At 40.6% G+C, this 25644-nt stretch overlaps 2 protein-coding genes across 3 annotated transcripts in view; one reads left to right on the top strand and one right to left on the bottom strand.

Annotated features, from left to right (window-relative positions):
• The window catches only part of LOC127612045 (inactive dipeptidyl peptidase 10-like), a 124348-nt gene extending 115411 nt beyond the window's left edge, over positions 1-8937 (top strand). The window contains exons 23-26 of the mRNA XM_052083007.1: positions 156-211; positions 1291-1363; positions 3644-3717; positions 7320-8937. Coding sequence (XP_051938967.1) covers positions 156-211; positions 1291-1363; positions 3644-3717; positions 7320-7457 — 341 coding nt within the window. The 3' untranslated portion in view covers positions 7458-8937. The remainder of the gene's footprint in view (positions 1-155; positions 212-1290; positions 1364-3643; positions 3718-7319) is intronic.
• Positions 8938-9217: 280 nt separating this feature from the next.
• Positions 9218-25644, bottom strand: part of LOC127612043 (inactive dipeptidyl peptidase 10-like) — a 197659-nt gene continuing 181232 nt past the window's right edge. For both annotated transcript variants that reach the window (XM_052083005.1, XM_052083006.1), the window contains exons 13-26: positions 25516-25623; positions 24218-24309; positions 24032-24079; positions 23594-23715; positions 20853-20897; positions 17054-17152; positions 16883-16952; positions 16015-16209; positions 14667-14721; positions 14383-14482; positions 14196-14254; positions 13509-13581; positions 13158-13231; positions 9218-12036 (exon numbers count right to left, since the gene is read on the bottom strand). In XM_052083005.1, coding sequence (XP_051938965.1) covers positions 11899-12036; positions 13158-13231; positions 13509-13581; positions 14196-14254; positions 14383-14482; positions 14667-14721; positions 16015-16209; positions 16883-16952; positions 17054-17152; positions 20853-20897; positions 23594-23715; positions 24032-24079; positions 24218-24309; positions 25516-25623 — 1278 coding nt within the window. In that variant the 3' untranslated portion in view covers positions 9218-11898. The remainder of the gene's footprint in view (positions 12037-13157; positions 13232-13508; positions 13582-14195; positions 14255-14382; positions 14483-14666; positions 14722-16014; positions 16210-16882; positions 16953-17053; positions 17153-20852; positions 20898-23593; positions 23716-24031; positions 24080-24217; positions 24310-25515; positions 25624-25644) is intronic.

Below are 25644 nucleotides of genomic sequence, written 5' to 3'. Positions count from 1 at the left end.
ATGGATGAATAAAGAGGCATTATTAATCATCAAGGGATAATTGTTGCTGTGTCCTCGAGACGAATTCATGATGGAAGAAAAAAAATACCATCAAGGATAATACTCCTGCTCACAATACAACCCAAATAGCAGTTTTCCTTTTTATCTTTTTACAGGCTCAGCTCTCACTGAGAAATATTTTGGATTTCCGCCTAAAGATCTCAAGTACCAGGTTGGACAATAGTGTACATTTTTTTCTGAGAAATGAATTGCTTTTATACAGTGCAGCATTGTGTAATTCCATAAAAAATAAAACACACACACACATATACACACATACAGACACACACACAGACACACACACACAAGCGTGCATACACCCTGTCTAATTTGATCTGCGATTGGGTGTTCCCTGTCTGGAAATGACCCAAGAAAGTCGCACAAGACGTTTAAGTTGTGGTGTTAGACATATCAATGAAAAAGAAATGAATACTAGAGTGATGGCAAAAAAACTGACAATTTATCAGTTGATAGGGTTGACCAAATTCGGACTTGCCTCTCTAGAGATGCTTTGTCAGACCTTTACTGCAGTCAAATTATGGTTACATTTCCTACACCAAAGCTCAGAATAACTCTTTTTCTTTGAAGAGCTTTTTTTTTTTTGCTGGTGATTCGCATGGACTTGAAGCAAAGGTTTTATTAAATAATAAAAATACGACAATAGGATGGGGTGGTTTCATGTTGGGCCTGAGCTATTGAATGTTTCCAGTATTGAAGCATCCTACTGATAGTAGTGCCACGCTAATGTGCTTCAATTCGACTGATGGGCTCACACACGAGACGGGCCCTTTCCCCTGATTGGTTATGAGGGACACCCAGAGAGGCTGCCGCACTCCCTGCCATCTGAGTCCCGTATCAAAGCAGCAGAGGCAAAACAAGCTTTCAGTCGCAGTGGCCACTCGGATGATTTTTAAAAAAATATTCGGAACAATCTTGATGAGTGACGGCCGTAAGAAGCTAGCGTTTACTCAGTGAGCTCAGTGTAGCTCTGCATTTTGTCTCATAAATACCTGCCCATTCTCGGTTTTGCATTTCAATGCGTTCGTTTGAGGGGCAAAATAGAAATTGTATATCGCAAAGATTAATGCGAAACCTCTTATTTCAACCCATTTTTACCATTAGGTCAACTGCTGTACTCCATTTAAATGTCTGGAAGACGCACAAGGAAAATCATTTTTGTGGAATCTCAAAGCTGAAATTCTCCATTCATCGCCATGTTTCAAACGTTTCAATATGTGTTGTCGCTGGCAGATTTCAAGTCTACTTGGTAACATCACAGGACCGGGTCAATTTAAATTTCTTCTTATCCATGGCACAGCAGATGGTGAGTAAAGCTGCAGAAGCAGCTGTAACTCAGGAAGGATTGTGCATGCTTTACGTTGCATTCGGGCTTGCTGAACCCAAACTGCTTCAGAGAGTTAGGCCGGTGCCTTCTTCATTTGGCTCATCTGTGTTGTATCAATGTGTGTGTTCAAAGATGGAAAGAAATCTATACTTGTATTGGCTTACATATCAAAAATCTAATAATCATCTTGAAGTTTTCAGGCGGTGAGTAGGGTGGGCTGAATGTCCCGTATTGAAACAAATTGTTTCATGCAAATTTTAAAACATTAATTATCGAAAGGGGGCATATGATGGAAAAATGACTTGCCTTGGTAATTGTTTATATGTAAATGCAGTGATGCCGCGTGATATCAGTTGACCGTTTCAGGGACAGTGGATTTTAGGGAGTGGTGTGCCATGGGATTTTTTTTCAACGAAAGAAATGTCTTGGCTCAAAAAAGATTGAAAAACACTGGATTTGTCAATCTGGTATCTGCTATTTTATAATTGCGTCATGGTGCTGACTATATTTGTTTCATAAAGGTGTCATGATTACGAGCTAATTGTTTGACGATGTGTCTCTATCGGTGTTCAGTTCAAGACCATAAGTGATGCTTCGGTGATGATTCCTTATGTTACAGTTTCATTTTCAGGTTCACTTTCACTATGATTCCACATTCCTCCAACTGGAGTTGATCTGTTCACAGGGGACTCCAGAAGTCTTACAATTATTATAATAATAATAATACAAAAAATTAAATACATTTGAAATTCAAACATTGAAATAAAAGATAAGAGAGCAAAAGGGTTTGAGACAAAATATAGTATTCTATTGTTTTAGTGTCTGTTACGTACTCGGGTAAACCGAGTTAGGGAGGGGGATCCAAAAAACGTAGACAAAAACAAGGTCTCCGAAGTAAGACAATTTAATGTCCAAACCGAACCGAAAATAAGCGAGAACATAAAGCGCTGGTCCACAATGAGGACCAGGAGGTAAATCAAAAACGACTATCAAAAGGTGCTTGCACAAAAGAGCAAGAAAAGGAAAGTAAAGCCCACAAACTACGAACGAAAAACAATGTAACACTTTGTACCCGCAAGAAAAGCCAGATCATCAAAACAAAATGGTACTTACACACAAACTAGGTACCGAGACTACACGCGAAATCACGACGAGGTCAAAAGCCACTAGTCAATGAGCAATGAGGTAAGCAATGCCAAAAACAATACTCCCACAACAGGTGTCGAACGTAGGAGTCCTTAAAAAATGTCTCTATTGATTAATGATTGCCAGCAGGTGTGCTAGAGAGACCGCTCCTGCCACCTGCTGGCCAGACCGAAAAACCGAAATGTGACAGTGTCTGTCCACATGTATTGGATTGGATTGGATAAACTTTATTGTCAAATGTACTGTATGTGTAACATACAGCACAGATTAAATTTCTTCCCTCTCAACATAAAACAAGAGGAGTCACTGCGGGTGTCCGCGCCGCTATCAAAAGAAAAGTTAACAAGTATTCAAATATCACTTGCTTAAGGGTTACAGCAACAAAAAACAACACATAATTCATATTTTTCTGTGTCACATTAAACCTTTTATGAAACAGTTTTGCCATGATGGGTTAGTTAGGGTCACTCAAGATCTCAAGCCTTATAAAACAAGTGCCACACAATCAGCTGATGTGGTGAATTTCTCTCAGGCAATGTTTTCCAATCATTTTTTGCACCATGGACCACTTTGACAAAAAGACATTCTGATGGCTCAGTTAATATTCTCAGTGCAAATGTAAATCTGCACCTCTGGTTGTAAAAGAAGTAATCCACAGTGGGCATTGATTAAATTATACACGTAGTTTAGCTTTAGAAGAGTTGGAGGCATGCAAGCAGGCTTTCTACATGCAATGTCTACATCCTTCCACTCACTCGTACATTTCACATCCCTCAAATGCCATCTGAACACACTGGGCCTTTTATTTTATGGGGCATTGCGCACCTGTGGTCTAAAAATAAATTTCTCGAGACTGGGTGTTTTTTTTTTTTTGAAGTTGAGCTGCCAAATGCTAGGCTAAAGTGCGACAGCAGTCAGCTCCCTACAACACTTGGAATGGCATACGTACTTTAACTGGAAGTAATGTAACTGCACTAATGTAAATGACCAACACCGTTTTTTGTTTTGTTTTGATTCTCTTTTGTCTTTATTTCACTATTGTAACTGTTGTCAGTTGTCAAATTATGATTATTTGTGTATTTGTTCAATCAATTTTTCTTTTTTGTTTTTCAGCTTCTGTTCATTTCCAGCACTCTGCCGAGTTGATCAAACTTCTGTCTGCATTTAATATTAACTACACTCTTCAGGTGACTTAGCGTCTCTCTATTAACAATGAATTTTGTTGATATTGTATTTCTACTAATATTTGGTATGACACCTTTATACTGAATGTAAGACTTTTTGACTGTCAAATTCAACTGCGAGCCTCGTACGAGTTAGGAAAGATCGGGGACAATTTTAACATTTTTTATATTTGTGTGACTAACTTTGCCCTGTTAGGATGTTCAAAGTGCTATGCAAACTAGCTTCAAGATTACAGTGCACTCCGCTTAATAGAACACCATTGGGCCGAAGCGCTTCTGTTCTACTAAGCGGGGTTTCTAACCGGAGACACTTTATTAGGTACATCTTCAGACACGTCAACGACCAAGTTATGCACGCAGAAAACCCCCTGCTGACGAGTTAGAAGAGATATTTCGACTGTGGACGTCCATATCTTTAATCAAACAACAACTTTAATCAACTTCAGTCAAACATCTCAAATCACAAGAAAAATTTCGTTACTTTTGTCTGGAAACAGCAGTCCGTAATTTTGCGGTTGACTTCCCTCTCAATGCGCTGGATAAGAGGGAAGTCCTGGAAACCGCGGGCGTACCTTCTGAGAATCCGGCAATGCATCGTATCGTCTGAGTATGTCCTTCTTATCCGCAGGTGATAGCCCTCGTCTCTTGAATGAAGTTGAAGCCATTGTGACGTGCGTGGGTCTATGTGTGGAGTGACGCGTGCTACCTGTTACTGTATACGGCTAGAACTACCGCGTTTTCTCGCGATAGTGGTACAGTATCGCGATAGCTACACTTCATCTCTCTCGTCTCTTGAATGAAGTTGAAGCCATTGTGACGTGCGTGTGTCTATGTGTGGAGTGATGCGTGCTACCTGTTACTGTATACGGCTAGAACTACCGCGTTTTCTCGCGATAGTGGTACAGTATCGCGATAGCTACACTTCGAAAACCACTAGTTTACAATGTTCATTGCTTACGGTCTGTTCTATTAAGCGGAGATCTGTTCTACTAAGCGGAGTATCTTTATAGGAAATTGCATTAGGCAAATCTGTTCCAGAGCCTTTTGCTCTATTAAGCGGATTACTCTATTAACCGGTGTTCTATTAAGCGGAGTGCACTGTATTAATGAATGGCTTGGAAAATGCCTGTACACAACAAATAGCAATAACATAACATAATGTCAATTACAAGGAATGAAAAGTTCCAATTGACCCCATGGTCCATGTCAGTTGTACAAAGTACCATCTTGGGGTGAAACGTAACATTAGGAAATCAACCACAATAATTCCAAAACATTTTTAAAGCTTTTTGTTCAAAACATTTTTAAACAAGATGTTGTTCCTGCAGAGTATAGTGGTGGTCACCAACCCCCGGTCATTGGGTCATTTGGTACGCGGCCACACAGAAAGAACAAATAACTTACATTACTTGTGTTTTATTTATTTGACAATCTGAAAGATGTTTTATTTTGAAAAAAATTACCGGATTCTCTGTTACATCTGTCTACAGTGTGTCACTCTCGCTTCTCAGTTACGTGATAGGTTACCGCTAAAATGAAACCCAGGAGCGCCTTAATATCCGATGCGCCTTGTGTATGGTCATTACGATAATAGTTCGACCCCAAAATGGCTCTTTGCTGGAGACATGCTGACAATGCAGAGTTCAAACTTAAGGCAATCGGTTACGCAGTTGAACATGGAAATAGCGCAGCGGCAAGAGAGTTAAACGTTAACGAGTCAATGTTATAACTTGCTGTTGGTTCAGTGAACCGTGTCGTTGCTTTATTAAATAAGTTTTACTGGCATCTGATCGTTCTGTTGGCTTTTCCTTGAGCGTAGCACCATCTGGTGGATGCATTGCAGATTGCATCTTATAATGCCCAATGTATGACAAAAATTACAAAATAGGCCATTCATTGAAGGTGCGCTTCATAATCCAGTGCACCTATTGGTGTGGAAAATACGGTAGGAAAAAACAAACATCTTTGGGAAGGGGAAAAGGCCCAGCCAGGAAACAGAGGAGGAGCCTACGACTTTCAAGAAAAAGTGAGACGGCCCACCGAGGGGCCCTCTGTCTTCTGTCAAAACAAATCGGTGATGCATGTCGTCAGCTGAGTACATGTGTAAACATGTTATACATCTTTTAAAAGCTGCCCACGTTTTACAATTGTCAAATTTGAACTGGAACTTGGGGAGACCTCAAGCTTTGATCCTGTAGTGTTTTCAAATCCGAACCAACATTCTAAATTCATTTTCAAGGCAGATTTTGTGAAAAGAAATAAGACGAACATAACATTCGCCTTTTTTTCTGTTTTCAAACATCCATAGTTCAGTGACAGGAGAGCACTTACACAGATTCTGACTGTTTGGGAGAAATATTCAAAATGATTCCAAATGATAACATTTTGAATATTTCAAAAAGAGACCAAAATTATGCTCATACTCCAAACGGTTCAAGAACAGCTACAAATTTACTTTGGATGCACCCTTTTTCAGGCGTTTTCGGCCGCAACCTAAGGGGTTTTAATTGACAGTACTTAAAATATGGATTGATCTCAACGGGAGATTCCCACACACCAAGACCACACTGCATAATATGCAACGGTAGTGAGTCATATTTTTCATGCAATTTGTATTTGCGGTGTATCCTATTTTGAAGGCAAATGTTAAACGTTACCATAGATTCCTGTTTCTTATTATGTCTAGAAAATACGACAGTTTTCATGCAGGTCATACGATTTTACGATTACTATTTTGTTGTATTTATCCGTCACACCTTAAATGCCGGTACCTGAAAATATTGTCTGACATTAAACCGGTTTGTGGGAGTATAGGATTTTAAAGATAAAAATCTTGATCAGAATTTAATTGTCCAAAAGGTGCGACAGGGCATTGGGTATAACAAACTTTGGGCAAGATAATTGCTGCTGTTCACCTTTTTGCGACTGAACTAAGTTCAACTTCAAGCAACAACCAAAACTGATCAACTAGACAGTGTGCTTTATTTTCACAGTGTTTAATGATTGTGGAAGAAATATTAAATATTTTTTGGGGTGTTTGATATATGACGTTTAAGCTGCAACTCGCCAACGATCCAATGAACAGACACACCAATTTAGTGTCCCAGTGCTGATTCATGATCCTGACAGTGTGAAAAGCTAGCGTTGCAGAAATACAAATGACTCATGCACTTTTACTTGGATTAAAAAAAATAATAAAATCTAAGATGAGGGAACATGATTGCACACGTGTCAAAGGGCTCCTTCTCATTCCCCTTTGTCACGCTGGCTGATCCTGATGACTCCTTCAAACTTCTTCTGCAAAGGTTAATTGAGAAGGTGGATGTGAAAAGTTCAAACTGTGAAGGGAATTCCTTTCAGTTGCACACCTACCAAACCTGAATCTATTGAATAATAATAATAATAATGATGAAATAGAAAAATAAGCCTTTATTTCTCCCAGATGATTGAGAGAGTGCACTGATGAAGTTTGACCCACTGAGACTTGACACGTCGGTTGCCCTTTTCCATATTTTGTATCCATAGGGACTCCGTCTTACAAAGGTAAAGTTTGTGGATTTCGCAAATGATGGTGTAAAACGTGTTTTCAAAATGTTATTACCCAGATCTTTCCAGATGAAGGACACAATCTTGCGTCTGTCAAGAGCCAGCGCTATATGCTCAACTCGGTGGTTACCTTTTTGAAAAACTGCTTTGAGGAGAAACCGGTTGTGGACCAGAAGAAATGGAAAGATGCTGACTAAGATGGAGATCGACCGGTGGGCAAAGTTTTCTCCGGCTCCAACAAATTAGCACCTGCTAGCATGAGCCAACACTTTTGCACTCAGTCCTGAAGCGCTGCTATCTTCCGAAGCAAGAATTTGTGAAACATTCTGCTAAATAGAACCCAGCCCTATTTTTTGCTTGACGCATGACCGTTTCATCTCACTATGAGTTTGTCCCCGATGTTTTGTCAAATTAACCTGGTTGTTTGTCATGATATTGTGTTTGTGTAAAGGACCCACTGAAAAGAAATGGCACTCATAACGAGAAAGAAGTTCCTCAAACGTACGACTAGAATGAAATGGTAACACTACAAGAATCAAGTCATCTTACAAGTCACATGAAATGTATCGAGACTAAAAGCTTGATATGACAGGTTGTAAAAAGGTTTTCAATTGAATGAAGCATCAACATTTCTGACAGTATTTCAAAAATGTGACAAACGACTGTTGACACCTCCAATGTTGAAAATCATATTAAAAATTGTGTGATTTGATGACTTTTAAAGACTTTTCAGGCACTAATTTCTTTTCTTCTCAGAGGTGGTGTGCACAACCAATAAGCATGTTAAAATTCATGACTGGTATGTAGGATTCATGTTATGATTTCAAAGGATTCTCAATTTCTATTGTTTTTTTTTTTTGGGGGGGGGGGTGGTGTCCAAACTACCGTATTTAACTACTTTATTTTTTGCAACTCACAGCAAAGACTGAACTAATATTTGACGTGGCCTGTGACTGCATTGTATTCCAGTACTTCTATATTGAGTGGCAAGGCAGGCACGAAGTTTGTTCCTGTAGTGTTATCAAATCCAATCAATCAATCCAATTTTTTTTCAGCATGAAAAAAAAAAGGAATTGAGAGATCAGAGTCATCAATGGTGACTCCGGCTGGCATTGCCAAAATCATGAATGTTTTGCTTTATTACTTTGTTGCCCCCTGCCAACTGCATAATATGTAAAAAATAAATAAATAACGGCTTCACATATCTTTTACCTACACATTGATGAGTTGTTTTATTGTTAAATGAAAGCTGGCAAACCAGCCCTTGCCTCCTTTGATTGTTTTTTGCATATGTGGCCCCTCAAAGTCTCAACACCACCGGTTTAAATGGAGATACTAACTAGTTATTTTTGGATAAGATCATCTGAACATGTCTCCAAATGGAATTCGATTGATTTTTTTTTTTACTTTACTATGAATGTTTTTTTTCATGCAGTGCATTCTGTAGAGCAGGGGTACCCAACCGTTTTTGACGGAAAATCTATTTTTTGGTCAACCAACCTACCGTGATCGACCTGCGCATACACAACATACAGACGTCTGATGCGGAGGCATGGGAGGCACTTTTGCAGCGTAGCTCACGTGTACTGTTTTAAAAATGCCCTCCAGATTCTCTTTTTCAATGCCCCGGGTGAATTGTACATGAAAAGACTGTTTTTAAAAAAAATCGTTTTGTTTTGTATTGTGTGTGTGCACATACTTATGCACTATTGAAATAAAAATAGAGAGTACACATTGGATTGTGTGTGCATGTACACATTCGTTTGTGTGTGTGTGTGTTTATGTGTGTGTGTTTACATCTGAGATCAAATTTGCTACAGTGAAAAAAACCCTGTTGTGAAAATTTCTTGCTGCAAACATGATTTCGTTGTAGAGGAGTTTCACTGTACATGCAGCATGTGTTTCCTTCATTGTAAGTTTTACAGAAGGCTTTTATTTTTTTACGGCTCCAGACATATTTGTTTTTTTTGTCCGATATGGCTCTTTCAAAATTTTGGGTTGCCGACCCCTGGCTCAGGTGGTCCCCATAGGGCTCGGTGCGGTCACCTGGGATACGCCCATTCCCTCTGTTCCCCGCCGGTCCTCCGTTGAGCCAAGCGCTCATCGCTGTGACGGCTGGAGGCGTAGCTGGACAGTGTGTTCTGCCGGAGGGGTTGGAATACCGGGTCGCAATGTTTCAACATGACTGAAAAAAACAAATTTCTTTCACTTTTGTGAGATTCTTCCATATCAACATGTTTCAAAAAACCACCTCGCCCCTTCCAATGTTACCAGATTGCTATCGTGCAATTTGCATTTTGTGCATTTCCGAGGGCACTGGAAATATAGCTACTGAAATCATTCTAATTTCCAAGCCAGCCATACACAGAGCAGTGACTGAACAAGACGGAACTCAACAATCACATCCAGATTAAAGCTGGCAATTGACCCTCACACCTGCTGCCGATTCAGTGAAAAAAAAAGCGACCCCTGGCATTCTTGTTGGGAAACGTTTGAAAGCACCACTTTAATTGAACTTCCAACGACATCGGAGCGATTTTAAGAAGTCATACCGTCTTCAACAGTGTGTGGACTTCCACTTTTCTGTCTGAGATCCGGTTGGCACGAATCATTCAAACAGGGTGGTGCACACCAACATTTCAATTAGGTGTTTCTTTCTTCTGTCCAGCCTGACATTTTACATTGGCCGCAAGCATCTGTGTTAGTTGCATCGCATCATAAAACCTTTCCCCCAGTGTGACGCCGTATACTTGCGATTGGATGTGGAGTTGGCAGGCGTGTGGCAACTCATGAAAACTAGTTGCAGAACTACACACACCACAAAATAGGACTTAATTGTTCAATTCCATTTATCGGTATTCCCCGGCTGTAGTAAATGTCCACATCGAGAAGTTACACCATAGCTTGTAAAATGACAGAATTCTTCATCACATTCATGTCATTAAAGTAAATTCCATTAATTATGTTTGTACAATGTTGACTCGACACTTTTGTTTATTCATTTTCTTTTTTATTATTTATCTATTTATACCCATTGCTAGAGGACAATCACAACAACCCCAAGACCACGACCCCATCCGTTCCCTTTTTAAAAAGAAGGGGAAAAAACAATCAGGCAATACAAAATCCATTCTAATTATGGTGGAGATAAAACCTAAGGGAAACAGAACCATACAATACATCCAAGTCAACTCAATGAATTCCCTTTGGACTCAACGAGACATCTCAAAAATATAATTATGTACACACTTTGCTGTATTGTACTGTACAAAATGTGCCAAAACCTGACACATTTTCAGGAAGCATGCAAACACTTTGTAGATATTGAAAAAGAAAATCAATTTATAACTTCTATTTTGATACATTTTCAAATATTAGGTCTTTGGAGAATATCCGGAAAAAATAATATGCGCCACTTTTGAGATGTGACTGCCTGCATTCATATTCAATAACAGATCATATTCTGAAATGAATTATTACTGCATGCCCTGGTATTTACTACCTTCATGTAGAAACCTAATAGAGTCCGTACGCCAGACTGAGAGTTTTAACTTTCAGATCCTAAACTCGTCTATTTTCTCAAACACCTGAGTTAACATCGGTTTAAAAGACACTGCTAATGCAAAACGATCACTGCCCGCAAGATATATTACAGTATGCTGAACCTCATAAGGCATTGTACATGTCTACACAAAAACCCCTGTACAATAAATGTGACATAGAGAAATTGTTTTTATGTCAGGGACAGTGGTGGTGGTGTTGGTGGTGGTGAGGAGGGGGGTCACAGTAGGAATTGCACTTATTCAGGATCCGAGTGGCTGGGGAGAATTTCTTTGTGCATCAGTACATGGCCTCTTTTCATGATTATATGTCGAGAAATTCATTGCTCAGTTATATCACAGTAAAACAGATTGGCTATTTTTCTGATTTCATTAAAACGCTTTGCGAACCCATTCAACGACGTTTTGAAGGACTTTGGAGTCTGAAACATTCTGTGGATCGTGTTAGCACTGCTCACCCATGTTTTAGGCATCCATCCATTTTCCAATCCGCTTATTCTCACAAGGGTCGCGGGGGGTGGTGGAGCCTACCCCAGATGTCTTCGGGCAGTAGGCGGGGGACACCCTGAACCGGTTGCCAGCCAATCATAGTGTTCTAGGCATGCCTTGCTCAATAGTTTCTTGCACATCGATGGAACAGGTGCAGCCGCATTTCAGGTCGTGATAACCCGCCAAAAAAAACATGTTTCAACTTTTCGTCAGAGACTCTAGTCAATGTTGCGATCCAAGAAAATAAAAAAAGAGGTAAGTGGTGTCCTCTCATTCGATACCACAAAAGGGAGAAGGGTGAAGGGAACGAAACAGATCCATGCAACTGGTCAATGGTGAATGACCATAAGGGATCTCGCAAAAGACGAGGAAGGGTGTTCAGTGTGCTTTGACAATAATTGCAGTGGAATTGAAATTTTAGAGACCCTTTCCTACCTCAAGTCCACGCTGTAAAAAGTGTCCCTGTCATCATCAGTTGTCTTTCTATCACACATGTGCAATCGCACACACTTAAGAGCATGAGCAGCTCTAAAACTCTACTGTCCGTGTCCATCTAAAATGTGGTCCGACTGCACAAAGGCCTCCTTGCCTACTCCTCCTCCTCATCTTCATCATCCGTCAGTGGGAGTAACTCCTCCTTCAGGCATTCCCTGTAGAAGCTTGTAAGAGTGGCGTACAGGTGCTGGTTGCTTTGATGGGACAGGAAATGGCCTTCATCTGGGTACAGCTGGTGGGAAGAATGCACACGAGTCTTACAAGATGAAGCATGTTGGGCACGCCGATTAAGGTACCCAATAACCATCATGTGCATCCTGCTGTTAGGAAAGCTGCTATGAGAGGTAGTCAACAAACACATTTGTCACCTGGCCATCTGCTTAGCACCGCACAGCTTACAGCTAGCCCTAAGGAGCATAAACCAGAGGCACTGGTAGAGAAATAAACCCCACTCACAGGGGGAAACAGTATAGTGGATCTTCAAACAACATGCACCAACGAATTGGCCCCATAATTTCCAAACGTTTGAAACAATTCCTCCCACTGACACGAACACTTATTTTTCACGTCACATTAAATGGGCTGTTGCCCTCACCATTTCTTTTGCTGGGCACACGGTTTCTTCCTTGCTATCTGCTTGCAAAACAACTGTTAACATGTTCGTGCTAGATCAATTATCATTGGACATAATACACATCCTCGGAGCAAAAATGAACAATCTTTATCCGCGTTAGCATGACAACAGTTTGCTTGTTAGCAGTAATTACTCAAAATTGTGCCACTGTGAGAACAAAATAGGTCGACACGGCAAGGCCAACTCTCAATAAATCCGTATGTGGGTATCAGACAAACTACGATTAGCAGGCCTCTTCAAAAAGAATCGTTCATGTAGACACATCACCTCCAACATGAGCAATACCAGTACGGACACAAAATGTTTTTGACTTGTATTTGTTTCTTTGTATTTATGCCAATATTATGATGAGTTGAAAGATGGATGCTGCCCTTGCATGACATCATATGCAGCACATGATTTAATTCATAGAACAGGTGTGATGTCGTGATTTGTTTTTATTTCATGTCTTTTTTAATGTAATAGTTGCACCAAGTACAGTTGTACTCTGTTGCAAGTACTGTTGTGTAGATTGCATTATCTTGTGATATTATCCTTTATTTGCAGGTAACATTAGGAGGCCAAGCATGTTCGGTCCAACTAAGGACTTATGTGCAGCACATCTGCAACAATTGGCAAAGTGTCTGACTGTATTATTTTGAATGACTGCTTTTTATTTTCTGATCACATTTTAAATGGATAAGAAGTATTTTCCAGGGTGTCGCTTTTGCGACAGTCACCTGCATCGAGTAGTTTGCTCCAACTTTTACGAGGTTCTTGACCAGCTGGGCAGTATGTTGGAAGTGGATGTTCGCTGCAAAAAACAAAAGGGAAACTGTGTAAGCCAGGTTCCTACTCAAATTATGGTCGTAGAATTGAAACGCATAAACAAATTTACCATTCATTGCACATCAGAGAACGCATTCCTTTGAAAATTTGTGCATCAATTTGGGCAACACGCTTCCTCTTTTCCTTTTTGATTTAAAAACATTTGCCTCATTACCTTTCAGGAATATTTGCTTCTTTGTGCTCAGCAGTGATGCAAAAACACATCCAGTCTATTCATTTTCAGACAATTTATTTTCACTTACCATCTGCTGTACCGTGCACCAGCATCAGTGTCTGGTCTCTTAGTGCATGAACGTTCTGCAGCACACTGGATAACTGGAAAGTAATGAGAAAAAAAAGAAAGAAGACAAAATAAAATAATTAAAAATTACCTACCACACTTGGGTAATTAGATATAAGAGTGACTCTACACAACAAGAAACAAAGACTGTGGTAATTTGAAACTAATAGATATGCCGCCAGACATGTTAGCGAAAAGCTATGTCAGATGTGATCAAGTGAAAAGGTTAATGGAAACGTATTTTCGTTCTGAATACAGAATAATGGGCACACACACACACACGCACGCACGCACACACACAGTGATTAGGACAAAATATCATGAAGGGTTTGCGATACAATGTCACAAAATTAAACACACTCGTGAATATTTCTTTTTTCCCCTCCTGCGTTCTACCTTTCATTGTTGAGGGAAAAACCCTCTGATTGCTAAACATTCAACCTCGACACAAGCGGCCCGAGACAATTAACCTTTAAACTTTTAAAGACAAATACACCACTTAATACATTCATCTAACAATGAATTGGTAATCAAAGCTCTCTTACAGTGACAAGAGCTGACACTGAATGGTAAGTGTGTGTATTGTGTGCACGGGGAACCTTGCTGCGAGCACCTTTCAAAGAGAACTGACACACAAATGAGAACCTACCTGATATCTGCTGTCATCTCGCAGAGGCATGCCAAGGTATCGCTCCGAGAAGGCTGATGCTATCCAAATGACAAATTACACAATATTAACTGCACTTGAAGACTGGAACGTTTCTTCCAAATGCATTGACGAAATCACTTCCATGTGACACATTGCAATGTATGTTTTTGTACAGTTTTGAGCTCACCATACAACTTCAAATCTGTCACAGGTGACATCGCACACGCACATTTGAAGACACTATCTGTAGACTTGAGCAGCATCAATGCAATATAGGCTCCATACCCCTGGAAACCCCCCCCAAAAAAACATCAATGTAAAACCATTGCAAGATGAAAAAAAATGATGATTCGAATTTATTGTCAAGTTTCGTAGCATTAACTTTTTCTCCCCACCGATTATTTGTGAGAAATGCTAGGGAAAATGCAATTGAAATTTTTTTTTTTTCTGCATGCAAGAATATGGTCTCACCTTTCCAAAAATTGCTATCCGAGTCTTATCGATGTATGGAAAGTTCATCATGTAGCTGGAAGAAAACAAGATAAACAAGCTGCCATTTGGAACACATAGAGAACAGCTTAAAATCAACAGACAAAAACCATGACCTAGCAGCTATGTTGATTTAGTTTCTATTTTGTGAGACTCTTATTTACACTATAGAGACACAGAGAATCAATTATTCTTGTTATTTTATGTTAAATGTTCTGCCGAACGCTTTGTTACAGCTGCAGCTGTAATTTTTGTTTTATTTAAACTTCATCCAAAACGTTTTGTTTTCCCTCACTAGTACGCCTAATTTAGAAGTATTCAACTGATTTAGACAATGAAAATGTTGGATGCACCTGAAGCGGAAAACAAACAAACAAACAAACAAACAAACATCCTAAAAATTAGGAGGCAGACATTTTTTTAGCACTATAAATTAGTATATTGTAACAAACTAGGTTATGTATTTTATTGTTCTGAGTTGCCGTTGAGCTTTTGGCAAACATGTCATGAACTGTTACATTGAGTGCTGCTATGTCCAAATTCATCAAGATGAGCTTACGCGTGTGCTCTTCCTGTTGTCAACCATGGGCATACGAAAACTGTGTTTTGGTTGTTAATAAACATAAATTCACTGACTAAGGCCTCGATAATCCACACTTGACGCTACAATATGTTAGCATAGCAAACAAGACATTATATTAAAGACAGATGCTGTGTATGCGACTGCTAGCTTCCAGACAATGAGGGCCCCTGTCAGGAATGAAATTTGGGCATTTCCATTTTAGATGTTCCTTTTGCATCGAAGCGCTGACATGAAAGTGAGGATTTGCATTTTCACATTTGTATACACCTTTTGCATCAATGCACTGTAAATTTGCTGATTGTGGCTTCTTTTCAATGGGTCCATCTATTTATAATAATAATAATAATACATTTTATTTGTTTACTTGTATTATACAGTGTCAATTATAATTAATAAACAGCAGGAGGACATATTGCATTGATTAAGGCCAATTGGTTGTCTATTCATGTAATCATAGAGGAGAAAAGTGGTACCATCTTCTTTCTTTTGCAATCATGTGTGTTTGTTGTTTAAACAGGACATATTATTCACACTAGTCAAACAACAGAGGCATAACACATCTAAACTCTGTGTGCATCAGTCAAGTTCTTCTGCATTACCCTCTCCAACATTGCCTTGATTGCATTCTGAATGTTTGTGGCTCTTAAACAAATATGAAAATGCTATCCAACTTACCCGGTGACACTAATTATTTCATCTTATTATAGCTCAATGCACACATACACCAAAATGAAATCCTCCACATACTCCACTGCTGCGAGTTGGTCCTGAACATCCACAGTGCCCAGTCTCTGGTGCACTTCGTGCAAGACCCTCTGGCCCTGGAAGCCGCTACCCCTCCCATCGAGACGAGCCACAATAACGTTGTCTGAGCTGACCAGCACTGAGTCCCAGCTGAGGGCAAATTGGTCACTCACAGCCTGACCACCAGGGAAACCATCGCTGTGGAAAACAAATAAAATTCCAGCAATTCAAGCAAATTCCACTGCGTTGAAGAAGAAAACAGACTGCAATCATAAAGTCATACTGCTTGAACAGTAAACCAGTCACTTTATGATTTAGTCGATTCGAGCTTGAAAAGCTCAACTTGTAATTGAAAGATGTTCACTGTTGGATCACAGGTTGTGCTTAAATACTGGATTTAATTACCATGTTTTCCGCACAATAAGGCACATCTAAAAGCATTCAATTTTCTCAAAAGCTGATAGTGCGCCTTATAATCCGATGCGCCTTATATATGATCAGTATTTTGATTTATTAGACGTAGTATTTTAAATGTTTTGTAAAACATTATGTTACAGCTGCAGCAGTTGTGAAAACTCTTTATAAATAAAGCAACAGTATATATTATTGTACTGTATTCCTTTAGCATAGCGCCATCTGGTGGATACATAACACAACTGCTGTCACTATTGTTGACTTCGATTCTATGCGATTCTATGAAAATAGTTGTAAAATAGGCCATTCATTGTTGGTCTGCCTTGTATTCCGAAGTGCTTTTTGTGCGAAAAATACGGCAACTTTTTCCAAGCGGCATATTAATGTTACAGTTGTAATGATGCTGGTCACGGTGCCATCGGTGATGCATCACCATCACATTGTGTCAGGTACATACACAACCAAGAGGAGCCCGTAGTGACGAGATTCTGAGAAGTCAGGCGGATAGGAGATTTTCAAAGGTAAATCTATACAAAGGGAAAAGGAGCAGCCATTACATGAGAAATTCTCAGTGGTTATCAGGATGCACTATGTGAGCCTTTACAGAGTTTTTATTTATTTTTTTCACCAAAATGTCCGATTGAAACTGTCCTGAAGTCAGTCAGCTGGATCCTTTTGATGTTCAAGGCTGCCTTCAGCACCGAGTTGTTCTCAAGAATAAAGTAATCTGAAAAAGCAAGGGAATGTGAGGTGAGTCATTCACTGCATGCAAATATGGAAGCAATTGAGGATTAATGGGTTGCAGGGCTGGATAAATACCAGGATTCAATGTGAAATAAATGTGGCAGTCCCAAATTTTCTACTTTTTTATAAAAGGTTATAGCAACGAGAGAAAATACACTATGTCTACAGATGGTGACCTCTACAGCGTTCACACTTCTCCAAACCGCAGATATTTGTGCAGGGACGAAAGAAAATAGAATTCAGCCAGATTTTCTCATGGAAAAACCCACAATCAATAGATGTGTCATTATCGAACCACCAGGGGTTTTTAGTTACCAGCTGTGGGTGGAAGCCATATCTAAATAACCCTGAGCAAATGACTTTTCTCCAGTACAGTTGTTAACTGATATGCAGGTGTGGAGGTCATCCACAAAGTATTTTTATCGCTTAAATTTTTTTCGCATTTTGGTATGCTCCAAGTTGGAATTAATTCATTTTCGCCCTCTAATTTCTACACAAAACGCCCTATATGTTATGTGAGGCAGGGTTGCAGACCCAATTGAAGGGAAATGATGTACAGTATGTGTGCTCTCAAACGCATTTAATTTCAAAAACTTAAATCAAAGAGAACAAGGCACTTTGGAATCATTTAACTAAATTAACTGAAAAAAGTATTTGTCGAAGTAAAAAAGAATCACAAAACTCACTGAAACATGGATGAGACAACTGACAGAGGAACCAAAACCAAAGCAAATAATCCAACAGATACAAAAAGGAAGCAGGGAACTAATGCTGCACTCAAGGAAGGTGGGACCTCATACTACTCCCATTTGGATTATCCCAATTCTGACCTCTAAGAAAATGTAAACAACAGAGATGCTTTATTGCTTTATTTCTGGTTCATCACGTTTTGATCTCAAGCAAACTTTCATAATTTGTCTTAATAACCTTCAAAGCATTTAATTAATTTCACCAAATAATTTCATGTGGGGAGATAATGGCATCTTTTCACACATTTAGTACAAATCATGTTGTGTTATGTGAAGTTATTCCAAATAACAAAATTAATGTAATACATAAACATTGAGAAATATTTGTTTATAATGTAAATCATTTTTTTGCCATTCATGGTCTATGTCTCCAAGTTGGACACCATTGTCAAGTGATGTCAGATTGAAGATAGTCGGTGAAGTCAGGGTCCTTTTTTCCCCTCAACTTCATAACTCACCTCTCACAGCTCAAAGAGGCATTCCAGTGCACTTTTCCTGGTCGAAGGTCGGAAAAGTCTGACTTCCCACCTTCCTCAAATACAGAATAAATATAAACAAACTGACAAGACAATGAGGAACACCTGGACAAGACACTTGTGCCTGAAGGAGCTGATTTGGAAGACACAAGGGACCGTATTGACAAGCACAAGGATGAGACATGAACCAAAAAAACGCAAATCTAAACAAAAACACAGTCCATGACACTACAGTATAATGAAAACATAAAACAGTTCATATATTTGATTTTTTCTTAATTAATTTAAATCTATTTTTGCTTTGATAATTCTTTTTACATATCGTGTGTGGAATTTTGATGGTGAAAAATAATTCTAACACGTATTTTCATTTTTCCCTGTGTAAGCCGTCACTTTACCGTGGTAGAGGGGTTTATGTGTCCAAATGATCCTAGGAGCTAAGTTGTCTGGGGCCTTATGCCCATGGCAGGGTCACCCATGGCAAACAAATGCTCCTGTAGGTGCGGGATCAGACAAAGCACGGCTCACAGATACCTTATGAGGTAAAATATTGGACTCAGTTTTCCTATGCCCAGATGCGGGCCGCTGGAGCCCACCTCTGGAGACAGGCCTGGAGGTGGGGATAGGTGGCGAACACCTGGTTGCAGGCCCTACACCAATAGGGCCCGGCTGGGTGCAACTTGAAGAGGCAACGTGGGCTCACCTTCCCATGGGCTCACCACCTGTGGGAGGGGCTAAAGGGGCTGAGTGCTTTGTGAGCTTTGCAGCAGTCTAAGAACCCAGCTACAGAAGCTAGTTCGAGGAACATGGAAGGGCACCCCTCTCGCAGGGAAGAAGCCAGAGCTGGTGTGCGAGGCAGAGAAGTTCCGACTTTACATAGTCGAACTTGCCTCCACATACAGGCTGGCCTCTGGTACCAGTTCTCTCGAGTGGGGTTGAATAGTTTTCCACTCTGGAATTGGCCATAGTGAGAGCTGCAGAGCAGTTGTGGGCTTACTTATCACCGGTGAATGAGAGGGTAGCCTCCCTCCGGCTTTGGGTTGGGGAACGGGTCCTGACTGTTGTTTGCTCCTTTGCACTAAACAGCAACTCAGAGTATCCAGCCTTTTTTGAGTCCTTGCTAGAGAGTGCTCCTTCTGGGGACTCCCTCGTTCTGCTGGGGGACTTCAGTACTCACGTGGGCAACAACAGTGAGACCAAGTAACAACCCCCCGCCCCCAATCAGATCTTGAGTGGTGTTCTGTTATTGGACTTCTGTCATCCTCACTGATAGTCCCGAATGAACACCATGTTCAAATATAAGGGTGTCGCTATGTGGACTCGCCACCAGACACGCTTGGCTGCAGTTCGATGATTGATTTTGTGGTCATATCATCGGATTTGCAGCCGAATGTTTTGGACACTCGGGTGAAGAGAAGGGTGGAGCTGTCAACTGATGAGTTGGCTCTGATGGTGGGGAAAGATGCCAGTCCGACCTGGCAGACCCAAGCCTATTGGCAAAATCCCCGGTCAAAAGAAAGTTTCAACACTTGCCTTCAGTAGAGCATTGCCCACGTCCCGGGATGGCGGGCGACATTAATCCTCTTTGCACCATGTTCCGCACCTCTATTGTTGAGGCTGTCGATCTGTGTCGTGGCCGTAAGGTGGTTGGTGCCTGTCATGGCAGCAATCCCCAAACTCCCTGGGGATAGGGAGTCGGCAGTCAGGATTGAGTCCTATCAGGCCTTTATGGCCTGAGGGACTCCAGAGGCAGCTGATAGGTACCGGCTGGCCAAGCAGAAATCGGCTTCAGCCGAAACTTATCCACCGTAACTTATCGGTGGATAAGTTTGTCAAGGCTCTGGATGTGGGGCTGTCCTGGTTGACACACCTCCACAACATCACCTGGTCATCGGGGAGAGTACCTTTGAATTAGACTGGGGTGGTGGTCCCTCTTTTAAGAAGAGGGATCACACTCCTCAGCCCCCGGACAGGAGGATCCGTCGGGAGATACAAGTGGCCAAAATAAGTTTCCTCCAGAGGGTGTCCGGGCTCTCCCTTCGAGATAAAGTGAGAAGCTCAGTCATCCGGGATGGGCTCAGAGTCGAGATGCGTCTCCTCCACATCGAGAGGAGCCAGATGAGGTGGCTCGGGCATTTAGGATGTCCCCTGGAAACCTCCCTGGTGAGGTGTTCCGGGCATGTCCCACCGTCAGGAGGATGACCCAGGACACGCTGGCCTGGGGACGCCTCGGTATCCCCTGGGAAGAGCTGGAAGAAGTAGCTGGGGATAGGGAAGTCTGGGCTTCCCTGCTAAAGCTGTTGCCCCCGCCACCCGACCCCGGATAAGCGGTAAAGAATGAACAGATGTATGCATTTAACATTTTTTCTCTTTTTTTAAACCAAAGCAGAACTTAATCTTAATAAACCCGTAACGAAGCAACACTGCTAGTTTCAGAGATGGACATATATTCCCTTACTTGTACTATTGAGGCTGTGTAAGATCACCATAGGCGTTCCAGGACCTGAAATGAAAATAAATAAACGAGTAATTCATGCTTGATCAAGTGATTCCGACAAATGTTTCACAGATGGTAAAATTAGAAATTGACTTTCTTTTTATTTCTACAAATTTGTGCTTTTGTTGCTGCCTGTCTTGGCCAGGTCTCCCTTGCAGAATGAGGGTTTTAATGTCAGTGGATCCAACCCGATTATAAAAAATATGGAGATTGGGGAAGGCAATTAAAAAACAAATACATAATTAAATAAATAGCTTTAATTATGGAATGCTTACTCAATCATGTCGCCCACGGCCACTACACGCTATCTTTGGCGGGTAAACTAAGAACAGTATAAATGTTGTATTGTTCGTTCTTGAAAAAGAGGGATATTACTGAATTCCCCAATCGCCAGCCCAATGAGTGCGCTGGGATGCTCAAATTGTAATCCTGCGATCGCATCAAACTGTATGATGCATGGCCACAGGAGCACAAATTTGAATGTAAACAAACAGCTGCAGTTTTCTAGCAGCTGTTTGTTTGTGTGTTGGCAAGTGGCACACATACAGAAGGAACAGTTCAAATCTTCTGTCACATTCAGTCCTTTCTATCACTTCGCTTTACCCAAGAAAAAAACTATTTGGGGCTTTTCTGCTTTTTTTCTATTCAAAAACAGGAGCACTTTATTTATTTTTCTCATTACCTTTTGGTAAGCTGCATTTGCTTTGACCTTTGCATTGTAATGCCCACTTGTGGCTCAGTGAAATTGATTTGTTACATTCGTACTTGCATGAAAACATTCTATGTATTAAATGAATCTTATGAGTGGAATTATATAAGATTGTTTATCCTGAAGAAAGAGCAGGCATTATGTGAACCTGGCCAGCTGAAACCAAGCTTTGTTCATGTTTTATTGCTTTAGCGAGAGGGAACAATGTTATTGTACAATAAATCATTTCTCCAAAGGCCAAATGCTTGAAACACTCTCATCCGCCCAAATAAATTTAATCCACAAAAAAACAATATAAAGGGTCATCCTCTTCTGATTGAGTCACTCAACACAATATCATTACCTAAAAACAATTATACAAGTTAGCACAAATTGATTTGTTTTTTGTCAGCCCAGTTGTCCAGTGGTTAGCGCATCAAAATCACAGTGCAGAGGTACCGGGTTCAATTCCAGCTGCGTGGAGTTTGCATGTTCTCCCCGGGCCTGTGTAGGTTTTCTCTGGGTACTCTGGTTTCCTCCCACATTCCAAAAACATGCATGGCAGGCTGATTGAACACTCCAAATTGTCCCTTGGTGTGAGTGTGAGAGCGAATGGTTGTTCAATTTTGTGTGCCCTGCGATTGGTTGGCAACCGGTTCAGGGTGTCCCACGCATGCTGCCCGGAGACAGCTGGGATAGGCTTCAGCACCCCCTGCCACCCTCGTGAGGATAAGCGGATCGGAAAATGAATGAATGAATGATTTGTTTTTTTTCAAGCAAAAGTTTTTGGATCAGAATGTATTAAATCCATTATCTTTGGACTGTCCTGAATATAATAAAAAGGTAACCAACCAACCATGTGAACTGAGAGGAATATATGGAGTTGCTAAGGTAGCCATGATATTGTTATACAGTTGTCACTTGTCAATTACTCATCCTCCAACTTCCCGGCATGATGGCATAAATATCACCAAAGTATTTGGCTGAGTTACAAGGTAAAATTAAGACAATTATTTGAGACCATCTTCATTAAACTTTCAGGGTTTGTGTCCAAGCAGAAGCGGGAGCCCAACTATTCAAGATTCTCACTGATATTTACAGTACATAACTGAAATCTGTTGTAGGCTGATCATACTTGCAGAGCAGTAGCAATGAGAATCCCCACTGAATGGTTGACCTCAGGTCCCTGACAAAGGCCTGTGGTTCCCAAGTTTTTTTGTGGATTGCATTATATCTCTGATTAATGAAATCAATGCTATTCGTCTGTGGACTAAAACGATAGATGGTGGCATAGTCATCTGTGAATTGGCTCAAACAATCAATTTCAAACAGCATGAGTCCAGCTTCAGTCTTTAAAAGCCACACATGTTCCGTCACAGATACTACAGCACAGTAGAATGTGACGATTGTGACTCCAAATGAACAAATATAACACTGTATGCATGATGCTAAACATGAATATTTGGTTGCTACTTTGCATATTTTGTCCATTGCAAGGGGTGGCCTGGAATGTAACCCCCATGAAAAACAAGGTATTGCTGTCATTATATTACTATTTCTAGTGTTAACACAACTAATGGTATCCATATTGTTTCCTTTTCTCTTCCCCAATCACTTCATTTGATTATTTTTTCTCATTCCCACTGTGTCTGCTCTCTGTCCATCTCCACTTTGTCTCTATCTCAACCCAACCAGGCGAGGCAGACCTTAATTAGAGACAACTCCCTCTAATTAAGGTTTCTCTCCTTCCTCCTCTCCGTCACCTATTGCTTGCTCATGTCGGGTTCACTTGGTTTTCCTAATGTGTGAACAGCTTGATTTAAGACTTTGGGTAATGTCTGTTGTGAACTGATACTGTAGAAGTAAAATTAGCTAAAACTTAATGTTTTTCTGACCAGCTACACCCAGGCCAAATAGCATAGATTGACTGTAAATTCATTTCAAACCGTGATATTTATGTTGAATTTTATTCCCGAATGTTTCAGAGTACCCCTCCTAATGTGTGATAACGTACCTTTACAGTGAAGGATAATGTGCTGGTTCGTGGGGCTTAGAACAGCATCAAAGTACAAACAGTGCGCCTTATTGAGCTCGCATGTTAAACACCATCGTGGGAACAATCCGACAGTTTTCACGCTAAAAGAAAGACAATATCGGTAAGACAATGGGAACACCCAAAAGCGCTCAATACTCTTCAGCTAAAAATCGTTCATCCATTGCTTTGCAGCCATGATAAGGAAAAGAAATGCACTGAGGTGAAAAAGAATATTAATTAATAGTGTAGCAAAACTGAAAATAACACATTTTTAAAAAAAGGCAAATATAACCCTTGTATGACAGAATACTTTAGCGGGTTTATAAAAACGTGTATTTCTACATCTTAGCATCATTATCTCCACATAAATGCAATTAAGAAAGAAATAATAAGACAGGATACAAATGAAAAACAAACCTGTAAACTTGCCGCCTTCGCGGTGAACCCTCCGTACTGAGAAAATAACTAGAATAAGATAACAAAAAAAACCATCAAATTAGCTTCCTTCATGCTTTCAGAAACAAACAATATTATTTTATTTTATTCAAGATATTCAAATCTGTCTAATGCAAATATATTTCTACAGTCATCAGTTCAACTTACAGATATTCAGAGCTTTCATCATAGCCAAGGATTTTTGTCACCTCCCAGTTTCCTGATGTCAAATGCCGGACTTCATTTTCATCTGCTCGGAACTGAGTTGAGCACAAGATATGTGACCATTTGTACTTATTTATAAATTAGGAGTGCCTATATGATACATTCTTGTTTTGTTCATGCATGATCTTATGCCTGGACATATTCCTCTGCAGAGTACTACAATCTGACAGGTATGCTTAGTGTGTGTGTGTGTGTGTGGGTGTGTGTGTGCGCGCGTGTGTGTGTGTGTCTGTGTGTGTGTGAGTGAGTGAGTGAGTGAGTGAGTGAGTGAGTGAGTGAGTGAGTGAGTGAGTGAGTGAGTGAGTGAGTGAGTGAGTGAGTGAGTGCCTGCCTGCCTGCCTGCCTGCCTGCCTGCCTGCCTGCGTGCGTGCGTGCGTGCGTGCGTGCGTGCGTGTGTGTGTGTGTGTGTGTGTGTGGTATGTAGGCACGTGCGGATTTTTATTTTTTAATGATGTGAATTTTTTTTCCACCATCAATGTGACCTATAACCCTTACAAACCGATGGAAAAGGAAAATATTTTCAAGGGGGGGAAGTAAAAATAAACTGTGGTTGAACAGTGAATACATCCTCTTATAATTGGGATGTGTGTTTGTTTCACTTGGTTAGTATTTTTCAGAAGAAAGTTGATGTGACAACCAATGTGCTGCTCGACTTCAAAGATTGAATGGGAACCGTTTAGCGTGGAGTGGTGGTTTGTTTGATTGACTTACAGTCAACAGATTCGGGGTTCTAATCTGAGCTGTCCGGGCTGTGTGTTCTTCCCGTGTATCAAAAAATATGCATAAGCATGTAGGTTAATTGAAGCCCATAGGTATGAATGTGAGTGTGACAGTTTGTTCCATGTTGTAAATGTGTCCTGCAATGCTGGCACCAGTCTAGGGTTCACTACTCCTCTCGTCCCAAGTCGGCTGGGCAAATATCTTACCTGAGACCTCATGTGAGCAAGCGAGCATGAAAAAGGAGAATGATTGGGAACTTGTATTTATTTGTGTCCCGTTTCCAGAGTGCCTCAACTTACAGGGTTACCATCGCTCACAAATATATGAGCGAGTCATCTCCTGTCTGGTAGAAGCAACCAAGCACCAATATAGTGCCGCAAATAAAAAGAAAAGAAAAAAGAAAGAAAACATAGAAACCACACAGGTATCTGAGTGGTCAAGAAAGTATGGCTGGCACACCAAATGTGGCATTTTTATGGAGACACTTTATTTGTTCAATCTTAAGACAAATTAAACTTCACCTGGGTGTTAAACATGGCGATGTGATGAAACTCTCCACGTCCCCCTTGTTTCACTGGAACAGTCAAGAAGAATCTTCTGCCATCTTTCGAGAACACTGGCTCTTGGTTCTAGAGAAAACAAAGAAACAT

Source organism: Hippocampus zosterae, chromosome 12 (assembly GCF_025434085.1).
Source record: "Hippocampus zosterae strain Florida chromosome 12, ASM2543408v3, whole genome shotgun sequence".
Classification (NCBI taxonomy): Eukaryota; Metazoa; Chordata; class Actinopteri; order Syngnathiformes; family Syngnathidae; genus Hippocampus; species Hippocampus zosterae.
Note: the sequence above shows the minus strand (reverse complement) of the source record. Positions and strands in the feature narration are given on the sequence as shown.